Source organism: Eufriesea mexicana, unplaced genomic scaffold, assembly GCF_001483705.2.
Source record: "Eufriesea mexicana isolate 0111107269 unplaced genomic scaffold, ASM148370v2 scaffold278, whole genome shotgun sequence".
Lineage (NCBI taxonomy): Eukaryota > Metazoa > Arthropoda > Insecta > Hymenoptera > Apidae > Eufriesea > Eufriesea mexicana.
The window spans coordinates 308,577-321,289 of record NW_016908433.1 but is presented as its reverse complement, the minus strand read 5'-3'; the positions used below and the strand labels follow the sequence as shown (position 1 = coordinate 321,289).

Here is a 12,713-nt window from a genome sequence, read left to right as displayed (position 1 = left end):
CTCCTTTCCATTTAACAGTAATTTCGTATTCTTTATCTACAACTCTAAATGTATCCGAAATAAATATTTCAACTTTCCAATTTCTTTCCGATTTCCAATTAAATTTAAGGATCTTGTGCATAAAACAAAAGCTATTTTCAAGGAAACAGGAATTTAAGTGGCGGCAACCATTACGTTAGCTAACCTCGAAGCCTTCAAAAATATCGAGTAACAGGTGTTGGAAATAATTTCGGTATCTCAGTTTCGTATAACGTTTATTGTGAAATACTTTAATAAGGACTCTAAGAATTACTTAATTACTCTCACACGACTCTTAAGCACTAAAGTTAACCAAGTGTACACGGCGCCTCAACGATACGATCGATGAGATCGATGTACCGTGTGGCGCAGAAGAAAGGGACAAGGATCAGAAGGGCAAGGATACGGTGGTTATGTACAAGTTGAATAAACTTACACGAAGAACTCGTTCCTCTGTCACGCGGAGGAAAATTCCCTTCGTTTTTCTTTTTCTTTTCTTTCCTTTCACAATCGATCGCAGAAACGTTTCGCGAACATGTGTTAGGCGAACTCAGACCGACGACTTTCTTCTACCACAGTGACATCGAGGGATTCTCAGTGCACCCGTTCAACCCACCAATAGAATTCTTTCCAAAAAAATATCACAATAAAGATCGTTTTGACTCGCGTAGGATTTCTAGAAAATATAAACCTCGACGTTTCGAATATAAGATACATCGAAATTCCGTTTAGCTTGTGACGCAGTAGTGGTCATTCCGTTGGCGCCGAGTCAATCCTGGCAAGAGATTCGTCGTTTCCGTTCGCGACACGTTCTTCGCGCGATGATTTGGCGCGTATTCTACAAGAAAACTCGCGACTCGTTTCCTTTGAAGATACGCGCCACACGATCGACCGATCTCAACCGTGAATCGCTCATTTGTTCGTGGTGAAACCATCGCCAGCAGGGTCGAGCAGCCACGGGTAGTAGTTGGGGCACTCCATGCAGGTGAACAGACGAAGGGTCTCGCCTGGAAGTTCCCTGGTGGTCAAGGGACAGGCGTTGGGAAGGGAGCAGTAGGGCTGTCCTTTCTCATCGCAAGTTTCCTTCCAATCCTGGAAGTCCCTCAGCGCTGACAGTTCAGTCGGAGTTTGCATCCACTTGATTACCTGCGAGTAGACGAAATTGCGTTTGGTCAGACCTAGTTCCGCATGAATTTTATTTTAGACTACTTTGCTATTCTTTCTATATTTATTTCAACATTTTGGAAGTCCATTGATATAAGATTTATATTTATTCATTGGCAGTTTGAGTAATTATCTATAGAATAAGGATGGAATTGCTGAAACTAGATTTCTGGGGAATTTTATTTTAAATTAATTAATTATAGTGTATAGTTATTATAGTTTGGTCTATTTGTTGCAAGTTCGAGTTCATTCCAGTAGCCATAATTGAGATAGCAAGGTAATTGTCCAGGCCAGATTCAAAGAGAATTTAATTTAAAATTACTTAGTTACTTTTTACCCATTTATTTGGAGATTTTGCAGATCTGTTGGTGAAAGGTCTACGTTCATCTGTCGCGAGTTTCAGCTAAATAGTTATAAATGGAAGAGAAATGGGTTTCGTCGGATGAAATCCTAAATGAATTTCCTTTCCCATGCATAAATACAGAATATGCATATATTTCGAGGTTTGGCGGATTTATTAAAGGCAGCTATGGTCCCATTTGTCAGAAGCTCGGATTCATTTTCGCAACTGTACACGAAATGAATCTTTGATATAGGTATAATAGACCGTAATATCTGAGAAAATGATATTTGTCGACGATTCAAATTACTCAATTATTTACATCCAATTCGTCTTTTAAAAATCGTATTATCGAGACTTCAATCATGAGGATTAATATCTCGAGATCGATACCTAACTGTGTGTTTATCCGCAGCTTCACTGCGACGGGAATTGAATTTTCCGGACAGGTTTTCTTCAATGGAACGATATCGAGGTTCGACCTACGTGCTTTTATTATTAGGACACTCGAAGCGGAAATCCTGTTGGAGAATCAAACGTGGACGATGGGAATAAAAACAAGCACGCGAGTAATTGTCGGTAGATTACGAATCGATCGTGGGAGTTGGCAAATAAAACGGGAGCAGTGGAGAAGTTCGTATCGTGCGGTTAGATTGCAGGCGGAAAATAAATCGACGCAAAGGGAAATAAAAGCAAGTCAGCGGCTTGATGGATCACAAATGAGAATCATCGTGATGCTGCGAGATTGAAACGACGAATAAATTGGAATAACCCAAGGGGCTCGTAATAACCGCTGGATTTCTCTGCAATTACAAGCCGTTTCAGCGTGACACTTTCACAGAGAATCCTCTGCTCAGTTGAAACGGATTGTCCAAATTTTTCCCCATCAGCTTACGAATTTTCCATCGATTGCGATCCGATGAAAGAGAATCCTGGGATCTGCATAGAAATCTGCTAGAACCGTAATGGAACGGGGGATTTCCCCAAGTACAGACTATTGCAGACCATTAACCCAATTCTCCCACTGGCTGCAACTCTCGCTGTCCCAAGCAATCAATCCCATCCTCCATTACTCAAACAAACGCCTAACCACGAGCCAACCCACTCACCTGGACCATGGTAACGAAGTACACGTCGCTCCTGGCCAACATCTCCTCGATGAACTTGATCAGTTCCTCTCTGTACTCCTTCTTGCTCTTCAGCCACGAAGCATGGAAGTGCAGACCAAGCGGAGCCCTGTTGCTGTTGAAGTGCCTGTTGAAGTTGTGCCTGAGCAGCCTGGCGAACTGTTCCCCGGTCTGAATGTTCGAGCACGAGTCCACCATGTGACAGCCTGGCAGAGATTCGTCGAAGGTCGGGTCGTCTCTTCTGTCCAACTCGTTCATCACCATCTCCCAGACTGGGTGGGACCTGGACGGGCAGTTGCCGCCATTGCCGTTGCACTTGTGAGGCATTCTGAAGTACAGAGTGTACGGCCAGATGGGAACGCGGCCTAAAGAGGCAGTGATGGACGCGTCGTAGACGAAGAACTGGTCAGCCATCATCTCGAATTGCTTGTTGCCACCCACGCGCAGATACGGAGCTCTCAAGCCGATAATGGAACCGTCCGTGATGTTAGCGAAACGCTCGATGATGAGTCTAGCCCCTGCCATCTCTGCCAGCCAGTCGTCGTAGGTCCCCTGGGTCCAATACTGAGGATCGTCTTTATGGGTCAGCGAGAACACTGCGATCTCGTGACCACGTCGATGCAGGTCCTGCACCGCTGAGTAGTTGGTGTACTTGTGAGACACGAAGAAGGTGCCTCTGATTTGACAGCCATTAGGGTTCTGACGTTGTCCGTTGAACACATCTTCGTACAGGTCGATGTTGTCCACGTTCACGGCCCCGTTGAAGGTGATCGTGATCATCTGGGGTACCTGGGAAGGCTCTATGTTCCCTGGAATCCTGGTACCATCGGCGGAACAGTAGCAGTCGGGGAGTGCACACTGTGTCGGGTCGCAGTCTGGCGCGCGGTTAGGGTCGGTTTCCACGGCTGTCGAGTGACAAATGGGGAGTTAGCTAGTCACCAACGAATCTTGCAATAGCTCGAATTAATTAAGATTGCATAAAGCGTTCCGTTGATCCGCGATGCGAGGCAGCATTCGAGGAGGCCCCGTTTAACTAGGCTTCAAATACTGAAGTAGCCAGCAAATCGACATAGTTTAAGCAATTAAATTCAAAGTGCTATGACACGAGCACTTCAACTATCCTTTATCCTCAAGCCAAAAATGACGAAAGTATAAGCAACGTGGTATTTGTACCAACTGAAAGTATCCTAGACCCTGTCATGTTTTATAGAACGAATTAAAAAATGAACGAAAAGCGGAGCAAATTAGGATACCGAAGCAGTAGATGCTTTCAAAATAAACGTTCGGATTTTACTTAACAGACGAACTCGCATAGCGAGTTGAAAAGGCGAGAATCCGAATACGAGGAGCGAAGATTCGTATCCCCGACGCGAGCATACCGACACGTTTGCCTCAGCCTCGTCCCGCAATTCGCTCGTTACCAAAAGAAGTTCTCGATTACGACCGCGAGTCCATTAAAGCAATACTCACTGCATGCGTTCTCGTCGGATTCGTCCTTGCAGTCCGGTTTACCGTTGCAGAAGAGCTCCTTGTCCACGCACTCTCCGTTACCGCACGACAGTTTCCCATCAGGGCAGACTGGTTCGTCGGTCCTCAGGATGGGCAGCACCTTACGCGGCTCTGCAAACGTAATCCTCGTTAACGGGCCGACTCGTCGGCTGCACCTTGTCAACCAATCGCTACTACGGGACCATTTGGCGTTCACCACAGCTGTAACTTCTACTTTTACTTCGCCCAATTTATGTACAGAGATCGAGGCGCGCTCACCAGTGGCGCAGGAACCTGTGATTCTACGTGGAGAATTACGTTACCGTGGAGATCGATTCACCCTCTCGCGGCTGTCAACCAGTCTTGGGGCGGTTAGAGCTAGAGGTACGGGGTGATTCGGGGATAATCGAGACTTTTTCATCGATTAGGTTAGAAGGTTGTTACTGTGCGGGATTAATGTGAACCAAAGCTACGGTACCCCGTCAGTTCGGACACTAACCCTTGGCAGTCCTGGTCTTGACAGCTGGCCCCGACGTTCTATCCTGATCCATCTGACCCAGTTCCAGGGTGTAAAAGAGTATTCGTTTAATTTCGCTGGCTTAATCGGAAGAATTTACCCTATTTCGAAATCGTATTACCGATCTGTTGAGATAGAACGTCGAGTAGTATTTGGACGACAAAGGGTTAAGTATCGGACTAATTACATCTTGTAGGACCAGTTACGGTTTCCTCGGGCTGCCCGTGTAACCTGGTATTTATGTACACGTGGACTCTATGTACAGGTGTGCGAAGTTCTCTTAACACCTTCGCGACTCGGTTCGTTTCATAATTCCTAGTGTCAAGTGTACCCGAAGCGTAACAGAGCTACCCGGAATTAATTGGTACCCGTTTCACAGAACGGAGAGCAGTGGTGATCACGCCGCGAAGGTGTTAAGCCAGTGATCCGGGGATTCGGATCCCCTTCGAGTTAACAGTTCCTACGCCACTGCGTCCAACCGATCTTTTTATCCGCCTCTCGTCAGTTCCTTTCCGGTCGAGGAGTGCCCTCTGATTTCCAGTCTAGGCGACTGGAAAAGCGTAACGGAACCGACGCGATGGGCGTAACGAACGAGACCTTTGAACAAAGAAACGACAGACACCCAGAATCCTCGCGAGCCGGCCTCGAAGGTTCTCCGCGCGAGTTGTGTCGCGCGCGGGACCCCCGAGATGGCGCGACCGAGGCCGGAACGGGAGAAACAAAATGGCGACGCGTGTGGAGGTAGTACGGGGACGAAATGGACGAGGTCGCCCATCGCGAGAAGTGTCCAAGTCGAGAGTATCGTTTGCCGCTGTTGGCTCGCAACGATTCGCACGCAGCTAGTTCCATGATGAATTGAGAGAGGGTGAGAGATATAAAGGAGAAGTAGTAAAGAGAAATTGAAAGTCGAAGTAGACGCACACACACGCGAGTAGATAATAATGAGAAGTAGAGCAGAAGTACGTGGTGAAGAGATGGACTGTTGCGAAAGGCGAAGACAGGCAGAGATAAACAGCGAGGCGGTGCCTCGACGTGCCGAGCGAGAAAAGAGAATTGCAAGTGGTCAATGTATGCATACACGCGTGTGCATGTGCACACGTGCAGAGAGAAAAATGAAGGAACACACACGAGACTGCTCCGATTTCATTTCATTCGCCACTCGCGAATGCAGCTTGCGCGAAATGTAAAAGGAACGGGATCTCTTTGCTACCGACTTTGAAACCGAGCACGGGGCTTTCCTTCGCGTTTCATCCACCGAAATCGCCTGGGTTATTAAAAGCCAGACAATTTTAATAAACCTCACGCAACCCGGATCTATTGTCGCGATCATTATAGCTCAAAAGGCGGAACAATGGAGCGAGGCTGTCTGAAAATCAATCAACTGGAAAGTAAATAGATCGATAATTCACGCCGCGTGTACCGTAAACAGCCATCTTTTTCTACACCGAGCGAGGCAGAATTATGCAATTATCCGAGGAAAGAAGTCTATACAATTTTCTCGAGACTCCATTAAATTATTTATCACGCCTAGAAAATCCGCGATCTAGACCCGTCGTTTCATTATAGATCGCTAGATTTCGAAACGAATCTCGAATATTACAATATTCTTACAATATTCTTACTGATCGGCTGTTAAATTATTAAAAAAATTCAAGGACTCGTATATTCGACGAAATAAATCTACCAAAAAATAACTCCAAAGAAATCAACGTTAAATTCTCTAAGAAATAAAACGCCTAAAATTCAATGCAAACGAATTTTGGTCACGGAAGTACCATTTTCGGAATTCTCGCGTGAAAGTCGAGAAGCTCTGTTATTCAAAAATTCCCTAGGAAAATGGCTTCCATTGAAAGTCTCTAGATGTGAGATCGGTCAACGTACCGTGCTCGTCTGTGTATCCCACGTTCCTTTTCCACGCAGCTAATCGTAAATCGGAGCACGGGGTCCCACGGGATCGTGGAACACGCGTGGGACCTTCGAAACGGAAGCGGAGGAATTCGGTCGCGTTCGAAAATGGCGTCGAAATGGAAGATAGAGCGACAGAGAGAATAGAGCGTAGATGCGATGGCAGCTGGAGAACGCAGCGTTCGCGAGGAACGCGGTGAGATGAGATTATTCCGCGAGAGAAAAAGAGAGGTAGAGCTAGAGAGATAGAGAAAGAGAGAGAGAGAGAAGGAAGGAGATAATTAATGATCGATCGCGATGCTACTCGCGCGAGTTTCGAGAGGTAAAAGCGAACGAGCCGACTAAATAACGAGGAGTCGCTGTTAAGGAGGCCAGATCGTCGAAGCGAAACCGATCTGAACGCGGACAGAGCGAGAGCAAGAGAGACAGAGTGATGGAGAGCGAGGGGAAGAGAGAAAGAGTGATATATGCGTACTTATGGCGAGATAGAGAGAGAGGAAAGGAGCGAGATCAGCGATCGAGAACGTGCTACCTCGTACCTGGAGCGATCGCGAGGAGAAAGAATCGTGTGTACGTATGTGTACGTGTGCTTGAGAGTATGTATAGGTGTGTATTTATGTACAAGTGCGAGCGTGTGAGCGTGAATTCTATAAAGCTGAAAAGTCATTGCGTGCCGCGAGTCGATTTCGAGATACGACCGATAAACGTGACGTATTGAAGCGTGGAATGGCGTTTTCGAGAGGGCTTTCTGACAATTCTATTTCGCTCTGCCTCTAGAGACCCTGCTGGTGCCGATACTCTAACCTTTCCGTCTATAGTCCTGTCCCATTTCGAGCTTATCCATTTATCAAGCGAGATTTCTGCGTTCCGCGATGAGTCCGTTAACGATTTTCAACGGAACAGCGGAGGAGAGAGATTTGCTCGATCATAATCGTACATAGTCTCCTCCGATCTTTTACTCGTTCATTTATCAAGCGCGATTTTACCGCTCCACGATGAATCGCGAAGGATTTTTAGCCGAACAATGAAAGAGAGATCGCTAGATCTTAATCGTCTACAGACTCGTCCGATTTCTTGCTTGCTCATTTATCAAACGCGACTTTACCGTTCCACGATGAATCGGGGAAATTTTTAATGGAATAATGGCAGAGAGATTCCTCAGATCTTAATTATTCCGAGTAACTATATTCTTTCACTCGGTTCTGTATTTTAATGCCTTGTCTGTGTGGCTTCCACGTAATAACGAGGAAGTATGCACTTGGCTTAAGCGGGAGTCTGGAAGTCTTAATATTCGCGGATGAAGAGGAATGTCAAAGGTCTACGGTTTTCTCCCTAGATCTAGTGATTTTCTGACTGACCGCGAATTTCCTTCCGGGAAATTTCTATTGTCGAAGGAATCGAAAGAAATTAATATTTTTAGCTGCGATATTTTGATGAAATTAAATTTCAAGTCTCGAAAATAGTCTTGTTATTGACTCCAAGCATTTACAAAATTTTCACGCGAGATTTTCTAACCTTCGCGAATTTCTTTTCCCAAAATTCTAATTTTCGGGGAATCGAAAGAAGTCTTAATATTTTAGATGAGATATTTTACTGAAATTAAATTTCAAGTTTCGAAGATAGTCTCAGTTCTGAAATTAGTATCGACACCGAGCATTTCCGAAATTTTCACGCGAGATTTTCTAACTTTCGCCAATTTCTTTTTCCAAAATTTCCAGTTTCGAAAGAAATTAATATTTTCGCTGTAAAATTTTACTGAAATTAAATTTCAAGTTTCGAAGGTAGTCCCCGTTCTAAAATTACTATTGATACCGTGCATTTCCAAAATTTCCAGTTTCGAAAGAAATTAATATTTTCGCTGTAAAATTTTACTGAAATTAAATTTCAAGTTTCGAAGGTAGTCCCCGTTCTAAAATTACTATTGATACCGTGCATTTCCAAAATTTTCACGCGAGATTTTCTAACTTTGCGAATTTCTTATCCCAAAATTTTAATTTTTCAAAGAATCGGAAGAAATTAATATCTTAGCTGCAAAATTTTACTAAAATTAAATTTCAAGTCTGGAAGATAGTCTCAGTCCTGAAACCAGTATCGACACCGAGCATCTCCGAGATTTTCCACGCGAGATTTTCCGCGAGTAACGTAATCCTAAAACTCCCTCGTTCGCTTCGCCGTTTTTACCTTCCGAGATTACGCCTGAGATCTCGAAGGCTTCCAGCTTCCACGCCGCGTTTTATCTCGATCCTCGAGTTCTCGGGAAGACAATGGCGCGGGACGATAATGATCGAGCCGAAGCAGCGAGATGGGAAAAGCGCGTATCTTCTCGGCTGTTAGTACAATACCGATCGAGAGAATTGCGTGAATCGGGCAGGAAGAGAGCATCGATGAGGCTGGAAACTGGGTTAGAACGCGCTCGAGGCACGAGCTTCTCGTCTCCGGGCTGCACTTTCGCTCAAAATCGAAACCAGTCTCTCGGCCGCGAATCGAAAGTGGCTGGACTGGAGGTTACAACGTCTCGAAAGCGGTCTCGTATGTAATGATCGTGCATTTTCACTCGGCCAACGCGTCCAACGTTCCCCCGAACGCACTTGCGCGTTCGCGTAACACCGATGCCGATACCGAGCGAAAAACTGACACAAACTTGCAAGCGGATCGCTTTTGCGTGACTTTAGAAAGTAAACTCGTTGCACATTTTTCCTAATATCTTATTCTTCAACCCTCTAAAAACAGAACTCGCTCTGCTATAAGGAAAATTCTCCAATTTGGTTATTTAACGCATTGACCATAACGCTGTCATTACCTGTCATCGTGATTATCTAAATGATCGATTTACGAATGTCATAATTCGACAATTTTACTTTCATTTTCACGAAATTTATTATTTATACTTTAAATTATAAGAAGATACTCCTGTGAGTATGATACTCATATGTGATATGCAAATATGGCGTAGCTGTCAACGCGTTAATGAACTTCTGTCAAATTTCTGAATACGATCATGGCGAATACGATAACGGAGTGATATATATGTAGAAAAGAGAAATTGTTTAATAATATTCTATAGAGAATATATCGAACGACGATTTTGATTTTTCCCATTGGTTTTTCGGAGACGAGAAGGTTCGTGGATGAAACTCAAAAGTGCGTGAGGATAATCGTGCGTTAGTACTACCTTACGAATGGTGCGTGCTACGTTGCGAGTCTACGAAAGAACCGGCCTCCTCCGTGTCATCCGAAGCATTTTTCATCATCCTCGAATGAGAGGAGTGAAGGAAAAACCTTCTCAAAATGGCCGCCTTCCCACCAGGAACTGCGTTTTCCACGTTACCCACACGATCTCGATAAATCACCGATTATTCTCAATTTTATCAAAAATAAATCTCGTAAAACGTTATATTAATCATCGATGACTACAACAGTGGTCTAAGTCGCGTATATTTCGTCAGTAAATATTAGAAATAATATTAGAAATATTTAAAAAATTGTTACTTACACCACTTTCATGATCATCGACGCTGGCAAGGATTCGACTCTAGTGCGATAAAATGAAATAAAAAGAAGAAAATCGAAGGATTTCTCGGCAAATTTCTCCGAACAGGAGAATCTCTAGCGTGAAAGCGAAAGTGAGGGTGATAAACGCGTTGCAGGTAGGAACGGCAGGCCGGAAACGGAGGCAGGTACACCGGCTCACCCTGGTCGATACATCGACTTACTCTCGAGCTTGTCACAGTTGGTGACTTTGCCCTTCCAGTCGCAGGTCTGTTTGTCCAAGTCAAAGGCCAGTCCGCTGGGGCACGTGATTTGCTTCAGGCCGGATTTCGTGCACCTGTTCGTGTCGGACAGAAAGCAAAGGGAACGCCGTTTAGTCGCATAGCAATCGAAATGAAACGCTTACTCTCGAGCTGGTCGCAGTTCTTCACGTTCGTCTTCCAGTCGCACGTCTGCCGCTCTATGTCGAACGCCAGACCTGTCGGACATCGCACCGTCGCCAACCTGGTCACTCCGATCTCGCTCGCTTTGTCGCATCTGTGATTAAGTTACACTTTGGTTTCTCTGCTTTCCAATCCCAATCTCTCGTTCCCAACTCTTTCCATCACTTTCGAACAGGCAGGACGCCGTCGACGCCGCGATTTCGCGACGCCGTTGGATCGACGACCAGCGTCCGTTTATATGACAATTTGGTGACAATTAACAGGTAATAGGTATTAATTGAAATATCATGGAGTAAAAGACAATTGGATTAATCAATTATGTCCATGACTTGGTACTTTGTATCCAATTAGTATGATAAGTGACAAAAGAATATTATTCTTCGAATTTTTAATATATTAATTAAAAATTTTTATATGGCTGTATTACCCATGACAGAAGGTATATTTGAAATTTGTCTCTTGGCAAGAAATATGCTTGTGACCCCTGTCTTCGAGGTCCTCACCTGTTTCCACCCCTTTAATATGGATTATGACAGGTAAAAATAAATATGTGTGAAATATAATTAATTTAACGTCGTTGCATCGACGACCAGCGTCCGTTTATATGACAATTTAGTGACAATTAACAGGTAATAGGTATTAATTGAAATATCATGGAGTAAAAGACAATTGGATTTATCAATTATGTCCATGACTTGGTACTTTGTATCCAATTAGTATGATAAGTGACAAAAGAATATTATTTTTCGAATTTTTAATATATTAATTAAAAATTTTATGTGGCTGTAATAAGTATTAATTGAAATATCATGGAATAAAAGACAATTCGATTTTTCAATTATGTCCGTGTCTTGGTACTGTCCATTTAGTATGATAAGTGATAAAAGAATATTATTTTTCGAATTTTTAATATACTAATTAAAAATTTTTATATGGCTGTATTACCCATGTCAGAAGATATATTTGAAATATTGAAATTTGTCTCTTGACAAGAAATATGCTTGCGACCCCTGTCTTCGAAGTCCTCACCTGTTTCCACCCGTTTAATATGGACCACGACAGGTAAAAATAAATATACATGAAATATAATTTTTTTGAAAACCATCTTTGACATAAATTTCGTCAAATTCTTCACTCATCCTACCTGCTTTGGTAATTCTACTATTAACACTAAACATCACAATTATTTGTTAATTATCACAACCTAAACGATCATCCTAACCTAAATAATCATCTTCCAAATTTTAATTAAAAGATCCATAATGAACGTCGTCTCTTCATAAGCATATAATTAATTTTTCTCTTATATTTCTTCATTTACCGATCATTTTATCGATCATGCTAGGTTTAACGTTAATTCCCTTATATCGTTTTTGATATGACACTTAATCCTTAATATCCTTATGTAAACGAAGGAATAAATGTATTATACGTATAAACATAGAAAAATAAGAGACAGATGAGAAATTATTTATAGAATTCTAAAAGAGAGAAAGAAAAATTGGAGAAGCAGGTTAAAATTTACGACCGACAATAAATTCCTCGAGATCCCTAACACGACAGGATCTCGTGTTCCTGCATTGAGCCTATTTCTGGCCGTGTCCTTGATGGGATACTTTGTCCATTCGAGTGAGTCAGGATACACCGTCTGTCGTCATCGACTGGAAGGCGAGTCCTGTATCCAGTATCAGGCTCGCCTTGAACCCTCGATCTCGGAATTCGATCGATCGCGAAGGAACCGAAGGAATTCGCTGCTCGATCCTCAACGATCGATCTTTTACCGTTAACTCCACCGGCCTTCCAGCTCACTTTTACCTGCCACGCGATCGATCGTGATCCAATGGCTCGTAATCGTGATGAATCAAGGCTGATCGCGACCTCCCTGACTCGAATTATCGCGAACGATCGATCGGGACTGCGAATCTGATAAATCGGACGTTTATCTCTGAACGAATCCTGGATTTTGTCGAATTTTCAAAATTTTCGAATTTAATACACCTTATTAAAGAATCTCGATTCGATAGACGACAGATGGATGGTAGTTTCAGAGAAATTATGACAGCTTAACTCGCAAATAGTAGACCTGCTTCGAGTGTCAATTCGATTTAAGAAAGATTAAGGGAAATTGACTTTTGATCGATTTTTAATCTAGAAAATAGTATGGAAAGTTGACGAAAATTACCTTACGACGTCCCTGCAGTCCCCCTCGACGCTCAGCCGGA

General features: G+C 43.4%; 1 protein-coding gene across 1 annotated transcript in view; it reads right to left on the bottom strand.

The window, feature by feature from the left end:
• Positions 1–703: 703 nt before the first annotated feature.
• The window catches only part of verm (LDLa and CE4_CDA_like_1 domain-containing protein vermiform), a 14,048-nt gene continuing 2,038 nt past the window's right edge, over positions 704–12,713 (bottom strand). Inside the window, exons 2-6 of the mRNA XM_017911493.1 lie at positions 12,674–12,713; positions 10,455–10,585; positions 4,120–4,269; positions 2,632–3,554; positions 704–1,164 (exon numbers count right to left, since the gene is read on the bottom strand). The exon at positions 12,674–12,713 is cut by the window's right edge and continues 66 nt beyond it. Coding sequence (XP_017766982.1) covers positions 931–1,164; positions 2,632–3,554; positions 4,120–4,269; positions 10,455–10,585; positions 12,674–12,713 — 1,478 coding nt within the window. The 3' untranslated portion in view covers positions 704–930. The remainder of the gene's footprint in view (positions 1,165–2,631; positions 3,555–4,119; positions 4,270–10,454; positions 10,586–12,673) is intronic.